Source organism: Rhinolophus sinicus, linkage group LG10, assembly GCF_036562045.2.
Source record: "Rhinolophus sinicus isolate RSC01 linkage group LG10, ASM3656204v1, whole genome shotgun sequence".
NCBI lineage: Eukaryota > Metazoa > Chordata > Mammalia > Chiroptera > Rhinolophidae > Rhinolophus > Rhinolophus sinicus.
The window spans coordinates 20,730,873-20,756,119 of NC_133759.1; the positions used below are offsets into that span (position 1 = coordinate 20,730,873).

Below are 25,247 nucleotides of genomic sequence, written 5' to 3' on the forward strand. Positions count from 1 at the left end.
CTGCTTCCATGCTCCATATGTCCTGCTCAAGTGGCAAAGGTTGAGGCTGACCACACACCAGCAAGTTAGTCTCCCCCTGACTTTGCATGAACCAAAGAAATCCTGAAATGCACTGATTTAGCTGCTCACATCCTGCAGGGCCTGCTTTGCATTCTCAGTGAACACATTGTTAATATTCAGAATGCAAATTAAACTTTATGGGTGCCATAACCTTGGCCATTTATTGCAGCAGATTCGGTAATTGCCTGATGTTGCTAATAAAGCCAAGACTACTTTGGCCTTTTCCCTTTTTTTTTTTTTTTTTTTAACTTTTTGCAGATAGAGCTGCCATGTTGATTAAGCAATCCTGGTGTGTCTGAACTATTTCTGAGGCTAACGTATTAGTTAGGTCCTTTTGCATACAAGGAACCAGAGTTAGTCTTAGCTAGTCTCAGAGATGAACAGTAAAATTGAAAATAAAATATATTAGTATACTCAAGTAGTACTTGAGAAATGAGTAGAGTTAACATTCTGAGGGAAAATAGGTTTGCACCAAAATACAAGAAGAGTTAGGGGAAAAAAAAAAAAAAGGTTAGTTTAAGATCAACTGGTGACTGCAAGTTATACTAGAAGACAGAAGTTGCTTCTTTGAATAATTTGAACCGTAAAGGCATCTATGGTTTGTACTAACTTGGAAGAAAATCACCCGGCATTAGGATTATCACCAAAGGAAAACGAATAAAGCTAGGGCTACCACTGACTTATGTGACACCTGCGTGTGAATTAGAAAAATGTCCCCATTCCTCCGGGCAGATAAAACTGGCACTGACCAGGCATATTCCATTGTGATCTTCTACCGTGGGGAAAGCCACCACCAAAGAAAATGCCCCATGACAGCAAACCACCAACCCCCATATTTTAATGACACGGAGGTACAAGGAAGTGGATGTAAAAGCTTAATTTGGAAATGGCAGCATTTCTGCGATGTCTTGGGGTATGGACTTCCCCAGTGAAGGTAACAGGCAGAAACTTGGGTGGAATTATGGGAGGACTTCAGGGATTTGAATAAAAACTGAACTCTAAGCCTGTTTGGGGAAGTCCTCGATTACAGGAGATCTGTTGCTCCTCCCCTGTCCCAGTGGGTGGCCAATATAAATGCATCAGAGTTGGGTCCATTGTCTTTTGCTTCCTCTACCCAGGACCACCGCGGTAAGAATTGTAGAGCTCGTTCCTTTGCCCATGCTTGTGGGCTGAACTGGGAGTGCAGCAATCTCAAATGTGCTTCCTGCTTGTTCCTTCTGAGTGGGGAAAAGCAGTACATGTACGGAATAGATACGGGGGCTAAACAATCAATACAACTAGTATTCTGCCAGAGCAGTACGGTAGATTGTATGAAAGGCCCCAATGCTTTATACCTTCTCTGTGTCACATGACTTTGTCATTCCTCTCATTAAAGAGGCAGAGTCTATTTCTCCACCTTTGTATCCATGCTCAGGCATGTAACTTGCTTGCACCAAATAGAATGCAATGTAAATTCCAAGCTTACACTTCAAGAAATCTTGCATGTTTCTGCTTACTCTCTTGCACTTGTGCCACTGCCATGAGAAGAGCATGCCTGAGCTATTTCATCTGTCCCACGAGTGGAAAAGAGACATGGATAAGAGTTGTTCCAGCCAAGATCAGAGCCCCTACACAACCCTAAAATGCATGAGTGAGCTTAGTAGAGATCAGACAACCCATAAGTGTATGTATTAACTAATAAGTGCTTGGTGTTTTAAGCCACTGAGTTCTGGGGTAATTTGTTACATAGCAATAGCTAACTGACACACAAGATCTAGGCAGAGCCTGGAGACTCAGTATTCAAGTTTATGGACCTTTTCACAAACAGCTTCCATTAACCTACAGCAACTACTAATTTCTGCTTCTCTGTTCCCAGTTCCAAATTCCCGAGAGGGACAAATAGTGGAGAAGATGCTATAGAATCTCAGGGAACATAAAATTATTTGTGTTCAGGGGCCAGAAAATCTCCTTAAAGATTGCTGCCACAGTTGGCCATCTTCCCAGGTCATACACTGTGAGTGATTCCTCCTTTAACTGGTATCTCCTTTCACTGCTGATTATTAAACATCTTATTCAGTTCCCAATACATTGTCAGTAATCAAGAAAAGTAAATGATAATAAGAACAAAAAGCTGTCATCATCCCTGCTGCCTATTCATCCATTCCTGGAATTTCCTGTAACCCATTTTTCCCCCCTCAGCATAGACATTTATCATCAACTTACTATGGTAAAATGTGGTCACTGGGCACCTATGTCTTCTTACGAAGGTTGCTTCCCTGGACAAGCTGGGATCTGGTCCTTTCTACCAGAAAGGCTGCTGCTCTGTGCCCTCCGCATTCTACTTTCAGCTTGTGTGGACTTGAGGCCTGTCCGGTGGGTTCCACGGGCTCCGTCACAGGCTTCATTTGAAAGCCTTGTCACAACCGCTAAAAATCCAAGGAAATTACTTTCACCAAGTCCTGTGAATTAGGGATACAATTTTCATTTTCATTTACTCTTCCCAAGAATTTAATAACTAGAATGATTTTCCTTCTAGAAAAGCATCTATTTGTGCTTACCTCTTTATTATTTCCCTACATTGTATTATGAGGTCTTGCAATAATACCTGGAAAACAGCCTTCCTGGAACTTGGGGTAAAACTCACCACTCTATCATTTTGGAGATCACTTTGCTTTCTTTTTAAAATATAAAATTAACTTTAAGTAACATTTTTTCATAAGAATAAATAAATATTTCCAACTTTGATTTATTTCCAGTAATTTGAGACCAAAAGAAATGTTTGTTAATTTTTAAAAATTGAGGACTTACACTTAAAAAAAAAAAAAAACAATTCCAAAGTACACAACATTATAAATGAAAGTGCGTTTATACCAGATATTTATTTGTCTTCCTACAAATTGGAAAGCAAACACATAGACTAACCTTACTTATGCTGCTCAGTCAATAGTTCTCGAAAAGCTGTACTACTTTTCTTACAATGGCTTCTTCCTAACCCACATCCTGTTTTGGGAGCACACAACAAATTTTTACTTAAAAACACATGAACAAAATTGGTCTATGGCATGACATTTGAACCTTCCATTTCAGACAAAGACATGCTAAACAGTTTCTGTATATAAATTATCATGTGGACTAGATTAAAATTGTGCACTATATGTAGACAAAACCAGTGTTTCACTTTTGCTCACATGCGACGGGATAAAAAAGAGGTGGCCTTGTCTCCAACTTTTCCATCTGCTGTGCATGTGCATGGTTTCCATGTGTGTTGAAACACTCAGATGTTCAGCCTTTACTTGGTCCCAAAGGCGTTTTTTTGTTCTATAACATTATTTTTAAGTTGAGTATCATTTCACGATGACCATGAATTCCCACAAAGTTGAAAACTTGGTGAAAGTCAAAGTGCAGAAAAAAGAATGCTTGTTCCAAAAATAATTTTCTCATTTCACTGCTCCACGAAGATGGATGGGAAAAGGCACGGATGCCCCATTTCAGACAGCTGATAGTCCCAAAGGTCACTGGGAAAGTCCATCGGCAGTCTAGGAAAGAGCAGTTTTGGCAGTGGCACTTCAGGCAGCAATTAACCATCAACATTGATCAGATCTATAAATGGCTGCTGAACATCAAATTCAAATGTGCACTTGTGATGTAGATGAGGCCGGCTTCTGCAGTCATCTCTAGTCACAGCGGTTACTATAGTAAGCAATCATGAAGACCTTAAATACCAAAAGAAGAAATGCAGAATGGGTAAGTCATGTACACTGGACTACCCACAGAAGTGGTATATGTAGTGTGGAAGGCCAGGGTTCCAGAGCCCTTTTGAATTTGAACTCCTGCTCTTCTACAAAATCTTGGGCAAATTACAGAAACGTTTGGTGTGTGAGTCCCCTCATCTGTAAAATACGGATGACAGTAGCACCTGTCTCATTAGCACATGTCTCAAAACATGTGAGGATTACATCTTTTATTACAAACTTACACACTGAGCACAGTTTCGGGTATATAGTAAGTGTTTAATAAATGTTAGCTATTATCATTCATGTGATAAAAGTGAACTGGCGTCTTAAGACAATTTACCAAGGAGCTGGGAGGACTATGGGTGGAGCTGGGCCCCTTGTTAACTCTCTAGTCTTGACTTCCTGTTAAACTTTGTGGTTACTTCCAGAAAAGGGATGCTAAAAAATAGAGAAGCCATCTTGGAATCAGGGTTATTTGCAGGTGGGTGGCCGGTTGGAACACTGCCCGGCAAGTGTGAGTTCACACACTCGTGGGATGATCTTGTTTCTTTTTCTTTTCCCAAATAAACCATTCTTTTGGTGGATTTTCTGGAGAGTTATTTTTGGCCAGTTGACACATGTAAAGGAAAGTGGAGTGTCAAAGCAAACACACAGTGAGTTTCGGTTTTAAACTCTGAACAATTTAGGCCTTCAAATCGTCATTTACATCAATCACAAACTTTCTTTTGCTTGAGAAATTGCTTTAACAGACTCACTTGGATAAAGCTTTTCTTGATTCCCCATCATAAACCTACAATTGTTACTCTGAAATAACATAGAATGTATGTCAGAGTAGCAGATGTTGTCTGTTCATCCCAAATCACATTGGTCTTATCTCAGTCCATTCCAGTGTGCAAGGCAGGTCAGAAGCATGGGGAATTACCATCCTCCAGAAGTAGCCCTTAACCAATGACCGTGAGTACTGGTAGATAAATACTCCAGCTTCCTCACCCTCTGGGTGGGATAGCTCTGAGATACATGGCCTGCACTGGCTTCCAGAGTTCCCACAACACAACTCAGCTTCAGCTGCCCACAGCGGGAACTTGCTGATAACACAACTTGAGTGAACGCTGCCCCTTCCTTCTCCCATTTTCCACCTCTGTACTGTGTTGTCTGGCATCACCTCTCAAATACACCATTTGAGCCGAAATCTTGTCTGATTTTGCAGAAAACCCCAAGGAAGACAGTCAGTAGTACAAATTAAAAAAATGTTTTGAAACATATTTGTCTCCAAATAAATAAAAAAAATTATTAAAACACACACCGAGCAGATTCAATAAATTCCAGCTTACTCCTTGTAGAATTTGTTTTGGACCTTAGATATTTGATGGTTCTAGGAGAACATTTTACTTCTTTTTAAAATCTTTGGCTCACAAATGCTATCACACAGTGAACATTTCTATTCTTTATTTCAATCTCATTTGAGATGGGAAGAATCGCTTTGACCTTGTTTAGAATTGCTTGAACTCTGTGGGCTCCAAGGTAACTTTTTCTTCAGCACCCCAAGCTCCATTTGGTGCCAAAAAAACATGACTTTTTAGTTCAAATAAAAATATCTTTGAAAAGGCTTATAAAAAAGTTCATAAGATGTGTGGTGTTTGAAATGGCTCTGAGATGTATAAATGAAACACACAGATTAAGTTTCTCTTGAAATACAGCATTTCCAAAAGTAGTCAGTGGGGTAAATATTTATGAGGATTTACAGCATTCTTTCTTTTGTTTGTTTGTTGTTTTATTCTGTTTTACTTAAAACATTTGAAGGATTATTGACAATTTTCTCTTCAATAAAATTACCCCTGAATTCTCTTAAAATTGCCATTAAGAGATAATAATCACTTCTCTGGAGAGTGAATATTTAAAGTTCTTTCTACTTGGAGAACCAAATTTTTGAGATTCTAGAACAGAAAGTCCTCCCAAGAAGACAGACAAATGGCTAACAGATATATGAAAAAATGCTCAACATCACTAGCTGTTAGGGAAATGCAAATCAAAACCCTAATAAGATATCACCTCACACCTTTCAGAATGGCTATCATCAGCAAGACAAAGAATAACAAGTGTTGGAGAGGCTGTGGAGAAAAAGGAACCCTCATACACTGTTGGTGGGAATGCAGACTGGTGCCACTGTTATGGAAGGCAGTGTGGAGGTTCCTTAAAAAATTAAGAATAGAATTACCATATGACCCAGCAATCCCTCTCCTAGGTATATACCAAAAAATCTGAAAACATTTATCTGTAAATATATAGGTACTCTGATGTTCATTGCAGCGTTATTTACAGTGGCCAAGACATGGAAACAACCAAAATGTCCTTCAATAGAGGATTGGATGAAGAAGATGTGGTATATACTCATATACACAATGAAATATTATTCTGCCATAAGATGAAATACCATCATTTGCAACAACATGAATGGATCTTGAGATTCTTATGCTAAGTGAAATATGTCAGACAAAAAAAAGTCAAGGAACATATGATTTCACTCGTGTGGGATATAAAACTGAAAGCAACAATGAACAAAACAAAGAAAGAAACAAAAACTCATAGGGAGGGGGGTGGTAGATGAGGGTAAAGGGGATCAAATAATTGGTGATGGAAAGAGAACTGACTCTGGGTGGTGAACACACAATGTGATATATAGATGATGTAGTACAGAATTGTACACCTGAAATCTATTTAACTTTGCTAATAATTGTCACCCCAATAAACTTTTAATTTAAAAAAATTAAAAGAAAAAAAAAGAATTACCAATAGAACTCAGGCTAGTTTACAAAGCCTGCATAAAATAACGAGATGAAAAAAAATGTAGTTTATTTCAGTTATAAAGCTTAAGTAGAAGTGTCTATTCAAAACTGACAATAAAATAAAGAAGTATTTCCCCAATTAAAAAAGCAACAACAAAAACTCATAGATACAAACAACAGTTTAGTGGTTACCAGAGGGTACGGGGGGAGTGAGGTGGTAGAAGAGAGTAAAGGGGGTCAAATATATGGTGATGGAAGGAGAACTGACTCTGGGTGGTGAACACAAAATGTGATATATAGATGATGTATTATATTACATAATTGTGTACACTTGAAACCTATGTAACTTTACAAACCATTGTTACTCCAATAAATATGATTTTAAAAAATTGTTCTAGTGTCCTTAAGTCAAATATTTTAAAGGGTTGTGCAATTTAACATGAAGAGACTTCAGTATATGTCTACATTTATGCCAAATTTATGTCATCTGCATCACAGCTCATGAAAAATAATTCATAAAAAAGATTGAAATTTCTTTACATTTTGCAAATTCACTTGCTTGCTTTCCATCAAAGTTAAATGTTTTTGGTAAATTCTTAGCATATCCAAGTGTCTCTATGTTTTAAACACTTCATATTAATTAAATATGTACCAAAGAAAGATTTTAAAAAAATACCTTTGCCTATGCATGACTAGGCTAATAAAAAAATTCTGTAGAGATTTAAAGAACTCATTGTTTTCCTAACATAGTAGAGGCATTCAGAGCTGGGAAAAATTAATTATAAATGATACTGTACATACCTGTTCCTCAAATATTTTAAATTAACTTTGTTTGATAAAAAAGTACAGTAGGTTTCTAGGTAAACTATTAAGTGCATTTCTTTTTAGTTAGTTCTAATATTTTGCCTCATAATTTGAAAGGCCTCTGATTTTTATTTAAGAAGTAAAACACATAATTATTTTGGTATTAATCTTTTTGTGTTTTTTTGTTTTTTTAATAACGTAGTCTTTTTCCTTCCCATAAACAAATCCCAGAGTTTAAATAGTTGTCCTTTTTCCTTTCTGGTTATATCTCAGTGTAATCTCTCTACTTTCTTCCCCCTACACATGTGTACACACACACACACACACACACACTACAGGATTTTTCTGTCTTTGCATCTCTATTTCTGTGTCTATTTCTGGTTTTCTCTCTTAGATTCTCTCTACCCTATACCCCACTCCACGCATGTCTCCCTCTCTGTGAAATCTACCTTCAAAATTAAAGCACAAATAAAATAATTCATTAAGTTGCCAAGGTAATGTTTATAAAAGGGAGCAAACACGCAAGGAAATCAGTCAGCTTTATAAAGAGAATACCAGCGGCTGCCATAGGATAACAGTGCCGGAGCTGTTGTTTAAAGTGTTAAATTCGAGCCTAAGTTCTGTATTATGCCTCTCAGAGGGTTTTTTTCTTATTAAAGTAAGAATAAACTTGTTTATCTGAGGTGAAATACAAGATTAAAAAATTTAGATGTCTATGAAATGCAAACACGATTTCATTTATTTATGATCACCAGCATGCTGTAATCAAGGCAGAACTCATTATTCACTGATCATTCAATTCATTGTGACATGTGTTTCTTTCAGCAAGAGACGGAAATGAGGTGAAATCCACAGCATAGCATGACAGAACATTTAGGAAACAGAATTTTATTTGTTCTTCTGTTGGGAGAGCTAATTACTCATCGATTGGAGACCTTATGTCTTGATAAACATATATTGATTGAGCCTGATTATTTCCTGCAATGTCAGAAACATCTAAACATATTTGTGTTAGTACCAAAGCGATCTAATTTATTGGTGGGCGCTAATGGCTTTAATGAAGTCAGAACGCTTCAAGTGGCAGAAGGAAAGGAAGATTGCAATCAGTGAGTTTTCTAATTCTTCATTCCGGCTACAAATATTAGCCTATTTTGACTCATTAGCCATGTTTACATGTTTCTATAATGACTCATTTACTTAAAAAGTTCTGTTTAAAGTAAACCAATATCTAGTACCCTGTTCAAATTCAGAAAACAAGGCAAAGGGAGGTCCAACTCATCAAGAGAAATTTAAATGTAAAGTTGAACTTGTGAGAAACTCAATGAGCTAACTAGTGAAATCTGCGACAAATAGTGAACTCAGCCTTAGCCATATTGGCAGTATTGAGTATGCCACACTTTTTCAGTCCCATGGCCTTTGAACTTGAGGTTCCCTCTGCCTGGGATGCTCTTTCCCAGATACATGCACAACTCTCTGCTCAAATGTCTTATCAGAGAACGATTTCCTGACACCTTACATCAAATATATAAAAACACATCTCCCATCTTTGTTTTATTTTTCTTCTTAGCTTCTTATCTTTATTGACTTGGTCCATATCTATTTTTCAAATTACTATATGTCTTATCCACTAGCATTTACTTTGCACCGTTTTGCTTTCTGCTTTCCTTAGCTCCTAGAAGAGTGTCTGGTGGGCATTAAGTATTTGTTGACTTGACTAGAAGGTAATCGTGAAGCATTAGCATCATTTATTTTGACTAATATTATCTCAGTAACATGCAAGTCACTGTGAGAAATGAAAGATATGGTTATTTTCTTCGAGATGCTTGTAATCCATTTGGTGAGAAAAGCTTGTCACATATTATATTAGCTATCTATTGCTGTGTAACAAATTACCCCAAAACATTAGTAGCTTAAAAGAATGAACGTTTATTATCACACAGAGTTTCCGTGGATTGGGAATCTAGGAGTGGCTTATCTAAGTGGTTGTGGCTTAGAGTGTTTCATGAGGTTGTAGTCAAGATATCAGCTTGGGCTGTGGTCATCTGAAGCCTTGACTGGAGCTGGAGGATAGCTTCCAACAGAGTTCACTCACATGGCTGTCAAGTTCATATTGGTTGTTCCCAGAAGTCTTCAGTTTCTCACCACATGGACCTCCCTCGCTGCTTGAGTGTTCTCATGACATGCAGCTGGATTCATCCAGATGAGTGCGCCAAAAGAGAGCAAAGTGGAAGCCATAATGTCTTTGATGACCTAGCCCTGCTCTTCACACTCTGTCACGTTTGTGATGCCTTAATGGTTACACAGGTGAGTCTTCCTCTGTGTGGAAGGGGACCACACAAGAGTGTGAATACCAGAAGATGAGAATCATTTTGGAGACTGCCTACCACACACATGAAAAAGTAACAAAGTACACATGCCAGTGTGTAATTAAGTGTGAAACTGTGAAAACATTCAAGGCTCAATCAGTTTGAGAACTTGGACTTACATAATCGGAAAGGCTAAGTTAGATGGTAAATTTAATTCTTATTTGGCCCAGGGTGTTTGGTCCAGATATTTTTATAACATAAATTTCATTCATTCGTTTGGTCAGCAAATACTTATTTATTAAATATATATTTATAAACAATATTTATCAAGTCCTTGATTGCTGTGCTACGGTCCAGGGACTATGAATAAAGCCCCAGCCCTGGGAAGGAGGTACTCATAGTCTAAATTTTGCAGCAATAATAGTTTTGAGTAAATTCAAATATTTTGTGCAGAGGGGGGCAAGAACCATCATCTGAAGCCAGCTTTTCTCTGGGCACTAACAACAGAAATTACAAATATACAAAATAATCACATACATGGATGGAAAATAAAACAGTCTTTATGCTCTCGTTATACTCAACCTCAACTTAATACAAGAAAGGTGGATTTTGCAAATAATCAGGTAAGTATTCTAATATCAAAAAATTCACCGATCGTGATTCTAACGCTTGAAGGAAAGCCATATGATCACCTTACTAAAAGTAATCAGTAGAAACTGATATTATTCTCTAAAGCTCCTCTACCTCCCTGCCCAGACTGCAATGTAGCTTCCTAGATTTTTAAATTTATCAGTCCACCGAAACATTTTCCAGCCCGATGACTCTCCACTAGTACACGTCACAACAATGACTGACCAATAGGACAATGAGCTTCTAAATCAAGCGACCATTGTTTCTTTTAACATTTCTCCCTGCCCATTGCCTGATTTATTCTTATTTTATGACCTATGTTAATGCGCATTTTCATCCCTCTCTAAGGAATTAAGGAAAACACTACCATCTCATAGTCATTTAGTCAATGTTCTTTAAGACAAACATTAACCCAATGCACTGTTTTAAGTCACATCAAATTCAAGTAGAAAGCAAGCCCCAGCTTAGCAGAGAAATAGGCACTGTCACATACCTCTGCCGGAAGATAATAAATGGTAGACGTAAGGAGCCTACAGCTGTGTAGATGCTCTTACTTATTGATTTCTCCGCTAGGAATGACTTGAAAAAAATGAATGTACATGAAGATGGAATGATAAGAATGCTCATGGCAAAGTGGTTTATAATTGTGAAAACATGAAAACAAATTAAATGTTCACCAAGAGAGTATTTCATTGTATGAATATAAATACAATAAAATACTAGGCAATCACTAAAAACCATGTTGCAGAACAATATTTTATGGCATGAAAATATGTTCACAATATACAGTTAAGAGAAAAAAGCAAAAAAAAAAAAAAGAGAGAGCGAGAGAAAGCAATGTAAACTATTAACAATTATGTGACTGATACTCCACACGTGCTTTCAAAAGTACATGTTTACCACAACCACAACCTTCAGTTCAAACCAATGGTGTTTGAGTATAGGACTTGTCAGAAAACATTTTTGAATAGGGTAAATTGCAAGAAAGCTTGAAATCAATACAAAAATAGACCTGATGCTCTAACCTGTGCAAGGCACTGGGCTATGGCCTGGGGGATCGCAGAAGGGGAGAACAGGTAGCCACTGCCTCCTGAAACTCACACAGCAATAGTAAGAATCCTTCCGGACGCCAATAGCACTCGCAGAGAGTTACCAACAATCGTATTAATATGCTACAGCGCCAAAGAGCTTTAAATTGCTGAAGTTGGTGAAAAATGCATTAGCTCTTTCCCAACGTGATTCTCAGAGTGCAATAAAATCAAAAAGGCTGCTCTACCTGCTCGATGAACTTGAAGTAATGAGGGCTATAAGTTGACTTGAACAGAAGAAAATGATATTAAGCTTCCATGGAGGACAAATGAAAGTAACTACCTGTAACCTTTCTGACAGCCAGAGATCCGTTGCCATTTAAAACTCTGCAGCTGCGTTGCATTATTTCCGGGCAGCTGAGAGTTTAATAAGACTTTGCGGAGACACCTAACCTTCCAGTCCCTGGCTGCCTGCTGGCAACCCTAAGGTGCTTGCTGGGGAAGCTGACAACCTTAGCTAACATCAGGGCACGGATTTCCTCAGGCACAGTGGCACGGGCTGGCATAGTGATGTCTGCCTGCTTCCCCCACCCACCTTCTCCATACCTGCAAATCAAAGAATAGACTGATTCCAAGCCAGTCTCAGCCCTTGGGTGTTTAAACCAGCCGATTCTGGCGACCGTTGCTCTACTGCATAACCTACGGCATAAGCTTGCTCCCCTGTTGAATGAGAGCTGCCCATTTAATGTGGTATACGAGGCTTTCTTGGAGCAGAGCCCAATCAGCCTAGATCAGCCCTGATGCCCCATATTCTTCCCATCACACCCACTACTCCCTGCTCTCTGGTTACTCCAGTTAGGTGTTTACTATTCTGTTTTTCTCACCTCTGTGCTCTGTTCAGCCTGTGACTTTCATCCTCTCCAGCCAGCCCATCTTCTACCTTCAAGTTCCGGAGCTGCTTCACAGGTCTCTCTCTCCAACGAGACTGTAAAGATGGTATTGACTGTTACATATCATGCAATGCGCCGGGCACTGTGCTAGGTGCTTTGCGTGTCTTAACTCATTTTATTCTGTGCAAAAAACTCTAGGCTATTAGTAGTGTTACGACTATTATTATCATTATCATCACCATCATCCCAATTTTCAGACAAGGAAAGCGAGGCACAGAGAGGCTACTGCTACTTGGCTGAAGTCAGTATCAGGTCCATGGGGTTGAAGGTCATATATATCTTGCTCACTATTTGATTACTAGGACCTAGCATAAGACCTGGCCCATGCTATTGAATGAAGGAATTAATGCAATGTCTCCATGAAGCTGTTCCTGCAGCCAGAATTAAATCACTCTCCTTTGCTTTCACATCTTCACCCTAGTACTCAACACATAAGTACTTAATACATAATCACATCAGGTTTGGACCCCGATTTCCAAATAATCTGCACTTTCACACACTGTTGTGCATTTACACCCTAACCCTCCTTTGCTTGGATAAGCCATGCTTTCATAGATCAGGTAATTTCCAGCTGGTACTGCCTGAGAGCAGCTGCTGCTGAGAGGTGGGGCCAGGAGTCCATGGGAGAGGTGAGGAGGATGACTGGGCTGGATTTGGGGGCTGCTTGGCCAGCCCCTGACCCTGAAGAAGCACAGCCCTGGCCCCTGTAGTGAAGGGGCTCCAAGACGTTGCTGACTGACTTAGAACCACCATCCAAGATGAGGGTCCCTTGCCCACCTGCCCTCCTATACCTCCCACATCTTGGCTTCATCCACAGTAGTAGCAGAAGTTACGGAGGTCATGGGGGGACTGGAAGCAGTGGATTGCAGCCAGGCAACTAAGCAGGAAGCAGAGAGGGGGAAAGGTGGTCCTATGGCACACCTGGGGCTGATTCAGTTGTGCTGGTTGAAGCAATGCATCCCCTCAGGCCAAGACCTAATGGGATTTAAATGTCAGGTGTCACTGTCGTTGGTCCTCTCCGCAATTCAAGAGGAACCAAAGGAGGGGCTTTTGGTTTAACTCCCTCTGTGATTAGCTGTTGGCAGCCCAGGTCTAAAGCTGTCAGTCACCCCAGACTCTGAGGTGGTTTCTCACCTCTGACAAGGGATACCTGAGACAAAAGGAATTGTATTAATGGGTTTTGTAACAACTGATGCAGTGGTCTGGGATGAGAACTCCCTTCTGCTTGCTGATGTTCCATTTTCAGATGTACGTTCTGCTTTGAGGCCTACTGTATTTGTTTCCATTCTTCCACCATTAGATTTTACGCTCCAGAGGAAAGGGACATGGCCACATTCACAGTTGTCTCCCGCCTGTTACTTTCCCTCTGTAAGTAAGAGAATTGTTTTACAATGTTTTCAAGTTAGGCAATTTAATTGCCTACTAAGCAAGGGTCATTGCTAAAATAGACGAATTTTGATCAAATATTTTGGTGAGCTGCCTAGCTTTCCAAAGATCTTTGGAGCCAGGGCCCAAATTTCAGCTCACTGAAGGAAGGCATGCTTAAGCACAACACAGACTCCCTCTGAAAGGCAGTCATACATTTACTGCAACTCATGACACAGAATCCTGCCACTACTCATCAATATTAAGACTTTTTTTAACTGAATGTCTGTGAAGAAAGCAAGGTGATTTAAATGCACTGCTAAAATTCAACAGTGAGATGCCCCTTAAAAGACAGACCTTACTGTTAACATAACTATCTGAGAGATCATAACACGGCTAACGATGGTTTCCAAAGATTAATTTTCAGAAAGAGAAACAAGGAATCCTGATACTGATGACTAGTAGATGGAGTCAGAGTAAGACAAGTGATCATTTCAAATGTACAATTGCATTTTACCTTAGTAATTATTAATTGTAATGTACTTAAACACATACTCCATGCCCTTCTACAAGCATACATGGAAGATACAGTTGATACAAAGCATTGAAAATATCTCATTTACTCCTCACAACAATGTTTTTTACGTAGCTCCATCCCCATTTTACATATGAGGAAACTAAATGGTCTTTCCACCACCCAACAAGTAACCATATTATTAAATAATATAGATAGTAACCAAAGGCATGGGATCTGGAACCAGACAGAAATGTACTCAAATTCTGGCCCTTGTAATTACTGATTATATGATTTAAACAGGTTAGTAAGCAAAATCTGGACTCAAAATTAGATTTTGCCACTCAAAATCCTACGACACAAAATACCAAAGTGCTAAGGAAGGTATGGGGAACAGAAGCGTGGTAGAAATACATGCATACTTTAATTTACCAAATGAGACCTTCCACTATTATGGGTGTATCTCCACTCTATGTGATTATTATAGAGGCTAAAAAAATACTTAAAAGAAGTGACCCACTCTTATGAGCCCTTAGTGATATGCTGGATGGTGTTGGTGCCCTATTTATTTATAATGTCTATATGCTGCCTCTTTAATAAAGTCATCTGAGGTAGTTTACAATAGAACTCAGCAGAGTGGGCTGGGCAGGGGATGGGCTGAGCCCCACCAGTTGAGGGGCTAGTCTGGGCCAGATGTAGACAAAGCTGGGAACGTCATTTGGCAGAAGGCCTCGGGAGGCAGGACTATATTGATAGTAGTTCCTCCCTAAGGAGAATAGATCCCATGGGCCAGGTACAGCTGCCTCCACACAGGTCTGTGAAATTGTTGCTGGAACAGAAGCCAAGTGTATCAGTTAATTATTGTCACAACAATGTTATGTAACAAACCACCTCAAGACTCAGTGGCTAAAGACAACAATCCTTCATTCTATGGCTCTATAGATAGAGCCTGGGGCAGCTCTGCCTCATTCTGCAGGTTTGTGGATCTGGGTCTTCTCCACGGTCTTTCATCCTCCCTGAAATGGAGGGCTTGCTGGCACATGTTCTTTTCAAGGTGATGGCAGAAGTATAAGAAGAGAAGAAGAAACACTCAAAGTCTCTTCAGGCGTTGACTGAAAATTGGCCCCATCCCCTCAGCTCTATTTCATTGATCAAAACAAGAGGCCTAGTCCAAAGTCACAGAGAAGGACACTGGGCCCAAGGCAGGGCCATGATGATGCAGTGCAGGAAGACACACAGGACTTGGGTCAATAATTCAGTCAACGACTATGCACCACCTTGGCCACATTTTCACATCCCTCCAAAAGGAAGACATCCGCATCCCCAACAAAGGACACCCAGAAGTCTCACCCAATCACGGCACCTGACTCCACACTTAGGAATCTGTGATCTACATCTGGTACAGATGTGAACTGGACCTATGAACTAAAAAGACAAATTATAGTACCTTCCTGTATGCATTTAGAAGCAAACCACACATTCTCTCAAAAGTTTTTGTTGGGAACCATTTTCTCCTCTTTCCTCTCCCTTTTTATTTGATTATGCTGCTCACTCTTTTGAGTGTTTATACCACGCAACAAATCAATGGGTATTAAAATCCTAAAATTTAGATTTGTGGACACAGAATGTCCCACTTGGACCTTAAGTAGGACCTTAAATTTATCTGTACTAATCAAATCTTCTAGAACTCTGTTGAGAGGCATCAAGAATTGCCTCAGCCCTAAAAAGTACTTCAAATTGTTTAACTGTGCTATGTCTAGCTATCCTCCTGGGGCTCTATTGGGAGAAGAAATGACAGAGCAAGATTTGGATATTTCTAGGATTTTCAAAATCTTACCTTTGTCCCTTGGAAAGGCCACAGGTACAAATTCCACTGGTCTAGACGTATCTGGAATAGAACTCAACCACGTGTTAGCCCCAATAAATGGTGGAGTCATTGATTACCAGCTATTTGGTAGAGACAGTAGATGGTAGAACGGTTTGACTCCATCAAAAGCACTACACAAGTCACATCAGGGTCATGAATGAAAGGTTCATCCATAAAGAGCTAACCATCGACTTTTTCCACAAAAGTTCTAGACTGATTTATAAAGTTTTTGATAGTTCCTAGGTCTATCAGTAGATGGATTAAGACTGTCTGTGGCCCATCACCCTCCATTGCAGAGCAGTAAGTTCAAGGCTGTAGACCACTACAGATTTTAGCAAGATCACAGGCATACTTCTCTCTATATCCCATTAGTAGCAACAAGAGATTAACCCATCAGAAGTACACAACCTGTCTCCAATAAAGATAGAGCTAAGGCTCTTACCACTGGAAATCCCCGCATAAATTCAGTTTCTAGCATGGGGTAAATTGGCCAAGGCTTCCTGGAATATAGGGTAACAGAGCTGGCTTTGGCGTCCAACTCTTCAGGGTCTGCATATCTAACTGGGGCCTCAGCTTCCAATGGACCCAGACCTTCCTTAAGTTCATGGAGACTGTAGACAGGAAGGTTGACCCAACTCATTCCAAAGCAGATCAGTCAGCCACTCCTCAAAGTGGACAAAGAAGGACTCTTATTTCAACTCAAACGCTTGGGCAGATGACCCTGACATATTGCTTTATACCTCACATATCAACCTTAGTATAACCAGTGGACTTGGAATGTAACCTCCCTTGATGGGCAGATGCAATTTCCTTATGATGTCCTCCTTTGAACCTAGCAAGAGGTTCTGGCTATGAATGTATGGTATTCCCCACCTCTAGACCTGACCTAGAAGTCAGTTAATCACATGCAGTCCTTGGTCCCAGTCCCCAAGAAGCAGGTATGTCACCTCAGGTCCTGTTGAAAGGAGCCTATTAGTTCAATGGGCATAGAAGAGGCATGGCAGGGGCAGTTAGAAGAGAAGTGCTCTGAACCAACAATTATCAAAGTCATAACTTGCATAGTTTTCCACATGCTAGAATTGTTATATGTGTATTATATATATATTAATATGTTTCCTTTCACAGCAACCTCCATTTTCCAGATTGTGGGGGGGAAAAAAGAAAGAAAGAAAGCCTCAGCTCAGAGAAGTTAAATATCTTGCCTCGGGTCTCCCAGCTAGTAGATGGCAGCACCAGGATGTGAAGGAAGGCATTCTGTTTCCGCAGTCTCACTGCAATGCCCTGGTCTCTGTTATTAAGGCCTGCCTCTGAATAGGGGATATTTACCAAAAGGGAGGGCTAGCATGCTCTCAGCCCTGAGGACAGAGATGTTAGTGGACTGCTCCTTCATCCCTATTCCTGGACACATTCTATGTGGAAATTTGAAAGCCTATATTCTCACATGGATAGAGACTCCCCCGGCCTTTTCCTGGAAGGAGACTGCAGTTCCTCTGCCGACAGAAACAACCCATATCTGTTCTCAGAACCATTCTGAACTGCTCAAGTACACAAGGTCTTCAGTGGAAATTCCAGACTTCTACAAATCAAATCATGGCAGAGATGAATTCAGTCTGGAAATTTTAGTATCTGATCTATGTAATGTGACTCTGATGAGCACTGACTGTTCCACCAAGAGAAATTAGCTGCAAGTGATCTAATTGATCTACTATGTGGGGGTGGGGGTGGGGTATATCAAACACTTGAATTGTGGATAAAGTCTTTCAAATACAGTTGTAGTCACTTTTATAGTTGATTCTAAGCAGTTACAAAAAAATGGGATTAATTACTTCTTGAGACATCATATAGGCTATAAATACAAAATCTTACTGCAAAAAAAAGGAAGTTTTTTTCTTAAATGCTGTGGAGTCAATTCAACTGGAATTAAAAGAGGAAGCTGTTTTATACCCCTTAGAATTTAAATATGATGCGTTGAAAGACTATTCTAGTCACTCTGGTTCTTAGAATGCTACTGAAATGCAGGCTTTGTCCAAAGCATGGACAGCTTAGAATCTCTACTGAACTCACACAGTTTGGCCCACCTTGAGTTTTGTCCCACACTTTTTTTTTTTTTAATTAATTTTTAAAAATTTATTGGGGTGACAATTGTTTGTGAAATTACATAGATTTCAGGTGTACAATTCTGTATTACATCATCTATAAATCCCATTGTGTGTTCACCACGCAGAGTCAGTTCTCCTTCCATCACTATATATTTGATCCCCCTTACCCTCATCTCCCACCCTTTTAATCTGCATGTATTTCTACCTCAGTGAACAGCACTGTGACTAATACAAACCTGGAGTTGTCCTTCACTCCCTTCACTGTCTCATCCCTATATCCAATCTTTAAATCCTAATAATCCACTGATGTTAATAACTTAAATCTATCCAATTCTCTCCATCACAGCACCACTAGGCTCTCAGAATCTCACAACTGAATATCCCAAGCAGTCTCCTACCTGGTCCCCTGACTCCAGTGTGATTCTGTCTCACTCCATTCTCCACACTGTCGCTTGTGTGATCTTTCTGAGCTGTAAAAGGGATTCCACTGTTTAAAACTCTTCACTTGGTTCCTCCACTTAAAAGCTCCTTAGCCTGTGTACACGGTCCTTCTAATCTCCTGTGGGGGTTACCTTCTCACCATCACATGTCACTCAACTAATTCAACTAAAAACAGGTCCCAGATGCTCTCTTGTTTTTTCTTCTCTCCTCAAGCTTTTGTTTTTGTTTTAAGGTGCTCAGAATGCCCTTTTCCCACCCTGTCTCCAGGGAGAGAGGTATAAAGAAGGGGAGCCAGAGCTGGAACTAGAGACGGACGTGCATACACACACACGTTCATGTATGCAGAACATGATCTAGAAGGACACTGCTTCCTAAAACTGTTCACGGCAATCCCTAAGGAGTGGGGTTTCAGGGGGGATGTTAAGAGAGTGGCATTCCATGATGTACTTTTTACTTTTCTATAATATATTGTTTATATTTGTTTTATAGTGAATATGATTAACTTATCTATATATATTTTAAATTACATTTTCCCATCCTCACCTCCAGAGATAGTGATTCAATGGAAAAGGATCCAGGATTCTGATTTTCCAAAGAGACACCCCACAGACTGCTGTCAGTTTGGGAAACTGTGGTTAAAATAACTGTTTCCAATATAATGAGGCAATTGACATTTTTTAAAGAAAAGCTCCAATTCTGTTATACTACCATTTTTTATATTTCCTTTTATTTTGTACTAGCTTAATTCTACTACAAATACACACTCTCTAAGCACATTAGATTTAAATTATCTGTAAGAATCATAATAGCTGTGGTAGCCATTTTAACAGCCACATTTGAATAAAGGGCTTAAATAATTACTGTAAAGCATGTGTTTGTGTAGTAAGTTTCATAAACCATTTTAAAATTAGGGCCAAAAAAAATCTACAAACATCTACAAATTTAAATTCTAAATTTTTAACACTAACTTAGATATCATTTGATTGCCACTCAAAACAATGGATATTCTCAAAATATAAACTAGAAAGTTATTACAAATATCAACTAGTGTGTGTGTGTGTGTGTGTGTGTGTATATTTCACGAAAAAGTTTTAAAGTTTTTGACTTTGGAAAACTATAAAGATGTAAATATTTTTACAATTAACTTTTGAAAGTATCTATAATGCCCTAAAATTCAGACATCAAAGCATCTATTTCTTTAAACTTGTTAGTTATGTTTTCAATACATTCCCCAGCTTTTAGTTTTATCCCATCAATTACAAGACAGTCCTCTTCATAGCGGTTTTCAAATGGACTGCACACAGAAGCTTCAGGGCTGCATTTAGAGAACTGTAAAAACAACAATACAATTAATCAGAACTACATAAAAATTACTTGACGACCGGGCTTAATTTTTTGAACAAAACATAAAGTGGTAACTCCTCAAGCCACAGCAGTCATACAAAGTTTTCTGTCATGCTGGTGGTCAAATAATGATCCTCATATATAGTATTACGTTTAGTAAATCTGCTAGTATAATAATAACTTACTACTTAGGTCTTACCTCTATTCCCCAACATTATAAATTTTTACTTTTAATTTTATGCTTTAGAAATATGTGATCATTTTCATTGAGTTTTCTGTATTTGTTTATTTTTTAAATTATTATAGGGAATACAATAAAACTGTTTTATTCACATTTTCTGTGGTCATCTTCTCATAAGCATCTGCATTACTTATGAATAGTAATAGTTTCCTCTAGCTTAGTTGAACAGGACACGGGTAAAAATAATGCAAACATACACACACGTACGAGATTTATATCTTCAAGGTTCATAAAAGTAGAGTTAACGTCCCATGAAATTCAAGGAAAAAAAAGGAATACACATGTAGTTTATATAAAGTATTTTCATATATCAAAAGTGTACCTTTAACACAACTAATCATTCAATAAATTGTCTTATTTGTGTATGGATTATCTCATTTGTGAATTATTCAGATGGATTTTATAAAAATCTGAAATTAATTCCCTCTCATTGCTTGCCAAGCCAGGGCATGTCATCCAGTGTTAATATTAGATAAAGAAGAATGTAATTAGGAAGGTGATTCTGCTGAGGAAAATAATCTCATAAAGTATTTCAGTGACAAATAGAAATGAAATTTGATTATCCATGTGTGTATGCTTTTTTTTTTTTTTTTTTTCCATATTGCTACTCTCATCCATTGGTATAAATCCTTGAGAAAAATCAACTTGAAAACTCATAAGTGAAGTGAATGATGAAAACATCATCAAATTTACAACTTTGAAAATAGCTTGAACAATATCTGCTCAGAGAATAAACATGTTCAGAATTTAAAATTATCAAGTGGCTCTTTTTGGAGTGTTACTTATAAGAGGCTACTTTCTCCTAAAAACAAAACACATCTCCCATTTTAAGCAGAGTTACCTTTGAAAGCCATATTATTTTTTCCTATTAACTAAAGAAAAATAAGAAAAGAAAGAAAAGACATCCCTGAGGTGATCATTTCTTTACTTTTAAACTGAAAATTGCTCCAGTTTTCATAGTTGGTTTCAAAGCTATTCTCCTCATTTAAAGCGAATTAAAACCCTAAATATCCTGAACCTGATGTGAATACCAGACTTACAAAGCTCAGTGTGGAGAGTGGCTTATAAACCAGTCAGCAGGAGGCACTCACCTGACTGCCAGCAAGTTAAAATGGTCCATTTTTACAATTCCTAAATGCCTTTTGAAAGCATATGATAGTATAATACAAGAATTTAAAACAAAAATCAAGCTCCTGCCTGGTGATGTATTAACACTATGTATTTTACCTTAAGAAATAAACATCAAAAGTAATTTTCTGTTTTATCAAGTTACTAGTTATAATGGCAAAATAGAAGCCAATTCTGTGACAGTAAAAGCTCCAGGACAGCTCTATAAAAATCAACCTGGCTGTATTTTTGAAAAAGACGAACAGCAAAAATTGCAAAAAAAAACACTGCACAAAACCATATGGTGCTCAAACAAAACACACATTTGCTAGAAAAGAAAAAAGAAATTGCACATTAATTACATAGTATATATGTCACAATCTATAAATCTTGCTATACAAAAGGTAAGACATATATGTGCATATGTGTGTATATATACACATATATAGAAAACAAGTTTTTTTAAAAAAAGGAACTCCAAATGGAAAAAATGGGTTGTAACCATGCAAATTCAGGTACAAGTTGGTATCACTGGTGCTAGTTAAGAAAACTATCATGTTTTTGCACTCAGTAAGAGTTTTTAACATTAATTTTATTTTCTTTTAACACATTGATCTCTTTAACTGTAAATTCTGTATATTTCTTGATTTCTAACTCAATAAAAGAGATGTTTAAAAATCATCTTCATTCTTGTTGAGGTTCTGAATGAAATCGTGCAATTGGGCAGCCTGCCAAAGTGTGTAAACAGCCTTGTCCATTTACAAATCCACCTTTTTCTGCATCTGAGAATAGACAGACTTGTGGATGGGTAGTTGCTCAAAGTGAGAATGTGGGAAAAGAGATAAAGGAAGGACCTCTCAGCATTTGTTCTCTCTAGTGACTGCCATCCTCAATTCTCATCTGTAATAACAGCGAACCTTAGGTGCCAGTTCCTATGCAAAGCACTTTTCCCGGTTTGCCTTATTTAACCTTTAAAACAATCCTCTGAGGCAAGTGATAAGCAACTTCACCAAATTACACAAGTCTCCAGTGGCACGACCAGCATGGGACACAGGCATTAGATTCCATGCAGAGATCCTAACCCTGTGCTCTCTTGACGCCAGGCCCACTATACATCTAAATGAATGAACTGAGAGAATGAATGAAACCTTAAGGATACAGGACTCCTCGCTGCCATTTTTATTCCTAACTGCTCAGGGAACAGCTGTACTGCCTGGTGGAAGTGTCTGCCTTATGACTTATTTTTCTTACATGCACCACATTGCTATGAATGGTGCCATGTATTCCAATAAAAAATTCTACCCCCAGTCAGTTAATAATGGGTTGATAACCTCCTTATAGAGGTTATCACTGTGCATGAAACAGAGCAGATTTCCCAGTGAGCTGCTCTTATCCTAGCCCGTTCTCCCAACTGTAGAGATCAGCAGTAGCGGGAGGGCCCTCTGTGGTGGCACTTCCTCAACCACTTTATCCCAACCTCAAAGATCGAAGAAAAACAAAAAGAGCTCCTCTGCTAAAACACAGATATTTTTTCAAAGACTGATGGATGTATTATGATTTCTCAACAGGCTTCCAGTTTATATTCAGCTCATGACAATCAAGGGCTCAAATTTCAGAAGTGAAAAAAGTTTTCCCTTCAATGAAAATGTATATCCAGGAATAATTTCTGCCATGTAAAGAATCTGAGGTTGCTATTTAGGCCTGATAATAACTATCAATACTACCTTTTCTCTTGTATTTCTTTCCTCTCCATGGTCCTCTTCAGGCTCATCAGGTGTTGCTGTGGGTTCTAGAGCTTGTTGTAGCATTTGCTCCAGTTCTTTTAGTAAAATTTCTGTCTCAGAGACAACTAAAGAAACATCATTAACATAGTAAAACATGCTATCGCTTAATTAATTCAATCTAATTTGTAATCTTAACCACCCCAAAAGAAGACACCTTCTAAAGGTTACAAGATAAAAATTAATTTATAATTTTCACATATGGCCTCTGCTTGATACAAAATTATGGATTTCCAGGTGAATATTTTACAATTATTCCTTAAAAAAATAGGTGACATTCTCGCAGTGTGTAGCCCATAAAGTATTCCTGATACAACGAAAGCTCACTAGAATTTTGTTTTGTTTAAAATCGGGAGCCAAGGACAACAAATTATGCTATTTATAGACGAAGGGTCAGCAGATTATTTTCTGTGAAGGGCCAGAGAGTAAATATTTCAGGCTTTGTGGACCAAACGGTGTCTGTCACAACTACTCAATTCTCCTGTTGTAGTGCAAACCATAGACATGTACACAAACAAATGAGAGGGGCTATGTTCCAATAAAACTTTATATACAAAAAACAGGCAGCAACTGGTAGGACTGTGGACCACAATTTGCCAATTGCTGTAATAAACTATTAAAACTTCTGTTTAAAAGGGGAAGCCATGTAATTAAATGGCTGGGCTAGACACAGGCTAGCCTATTCCTAATCCAACTATCAACACATCTTAATTGCATAATCTGGTATTAAAAAAAACCCCACACTTATAAAAGGGGTGTGTGTGTGTGTGTGTGTGTGTGTGTGTGTATACGCACACATGCGTGCACTACTGTGACAAAAATATGTAAGTAAAAAATCTGGTAACTCACTGAACTTGCTGAGATAAAATAATATCCGCCACCAAAAAAAAGAAGAAATGCTTATTATAACTATAGACTCAACTACTGATTAACAATGTGCAACTGAATTCCTGATTTAAATAAAACAAATATTTTCGTTTGATGTAGCCTCATTTGAAATAAAGATCAAGGAAAGGAGGCCACGTGTGGCCTGCTATCCTTCACAACAGACAGATGGAACATTTAAGAAGTCCTTTCAAAGGGAACATGATTTAGAGAAAAGCCATGATTACACATCCCATCACCTTCCACTCTGGTTACAAAAATCTGACACACCTCCTATTATCTACTGTTCATTGGCAAGGAACCAAAAATCATACTAGGTAGAGCAGTTGAAAGTTCATAGAACACGAAAATAGACCAAGCAGGACACAAACCTTAGAGCTAAAATAATATCTTTGAACACAGAAGCAAGGTGTTCTCAGCAATAACATTCAGTTTTAATCTAATTGTGGAACATATTTAATTTTTTTATGATTAATAAAGTTTAGGAAGAATGCATATGACATATACATCCATACACATACACACACACACACGTATCCTTGTAAACTAAGCATGTTATAAGGTAAAAGAGATTATTAATGAAAAAGTTTTGTGCATCATTTCCTTTCCTGTAGTTCTAACGAATCCTTACTTTATTATCATCTTTGTTGTTAATTTTCTCTTACCTATTACTCATAAAAAGGAAATTTAAAAATTCTGCTAAAACATGTTTATTAAATAATAATGTTAAATAAAGTCATAGGAAGTTATTAAATAGAAAGTTTTCCTTCCTTGGTTGTCCCAACAGGACTTTGTAGAAAAACAATTTTCAGTTTACACTTTTCACATTACAGTTTTGTCTACAGAAATAATTTTTCTGTCAAAATTTATTGAATGTCCCAAGTATTTTTATATTTAATCAACAAATATTTACGGCATGCCTATTAAAGGCCAGGGACTCAAGAAAATAGGTACAGACCAAGGAGCCTTCCTGGCCCTCGTCTCTTCCCAGCCAATCTTAGGTTTTCTGTATGGAAAACTTTCAAAACAGCTTGAAAGCAGCATTTGATAAGCCATTCCACACTTTGGAACAAGTTTCTGTGTTCAAAAACAAAACAAACAAAAACTGTAACTGACATGTTAGTTGTATCCTCATAGATCTGTGTTCTATGGTAATTGCTAAAGCCTAAGAACACAGAATATGAACTATTACATTCTAGAACAAATTTTGATGGGCATAAAAATCACCGGGAGAGTTTATCTAAAAATATGAATGCAACCCTATGTCTACAGAATCATAATTTCTAGAAGAATGTACATTTTTGTTGAATCAATATTTCTAATGAAATT

The 25,247-nt window shown here is 38.2% G+C and overlaps 2 protein-coding genes across 4 annotated transcripts in view; both read right to left on the bottom strand.

The window, feature by feature from the left end:
* RBMS3 (RNA binding motif single stranded interacting protein 3) overlaps positions 1-12,290 on the bottom strand; it is a 1,259,852-nt gene extending 1,247,562 nt beyond the window's left edge. Inside the window, exon 1 of the mRNA XM_074312721.1 lies at positions 12,209-12,290. The gene's annotated coding sequence lies outside the window, so the exon portion shown is untranslated. The remainder of the gene's footprint in view (positions 1-12,208) is intronic.
* Positions 9,267-25,247, bottom strand: part of ZCWPW2 (zinc finger CW-type and PWWP domain containing 2) — a 123,530-nt gene continuing 107,549 nt past the window's right edge. The window contains exons 8-12 of one of the 3 annotated variants that reach the window (XM_074312726.1): positions 22,977-23,101; positions 13,196-19,889; positions 12,209-12,309; positions 10,790-11,026; positions 9,267-9,676 (exon numbers count right to left, since the gene is read on the bottom strand). In XM_074312726.1, coding sequence (XP_074168827.1) covers positions 19,728-19,889; positions 22,977-23,101 — 287 coding nt within the window. In that variant the 3' untranslated portion in view covers positions 9,267-9,676; positions 10,790-11,026; positions 12,209-12,309; positions 13,196-19,727. The remainder of the gene's footprint in view (positions 9,677-10,789; positions 11,027-12,208; positions 12,310-13,195; positions 19,890-22,976; positions 23,102-25,247) is intronic. The other 2 variants (XM_074312727.1, XM_019745274.2) reach the window with 2 other exon arrangements.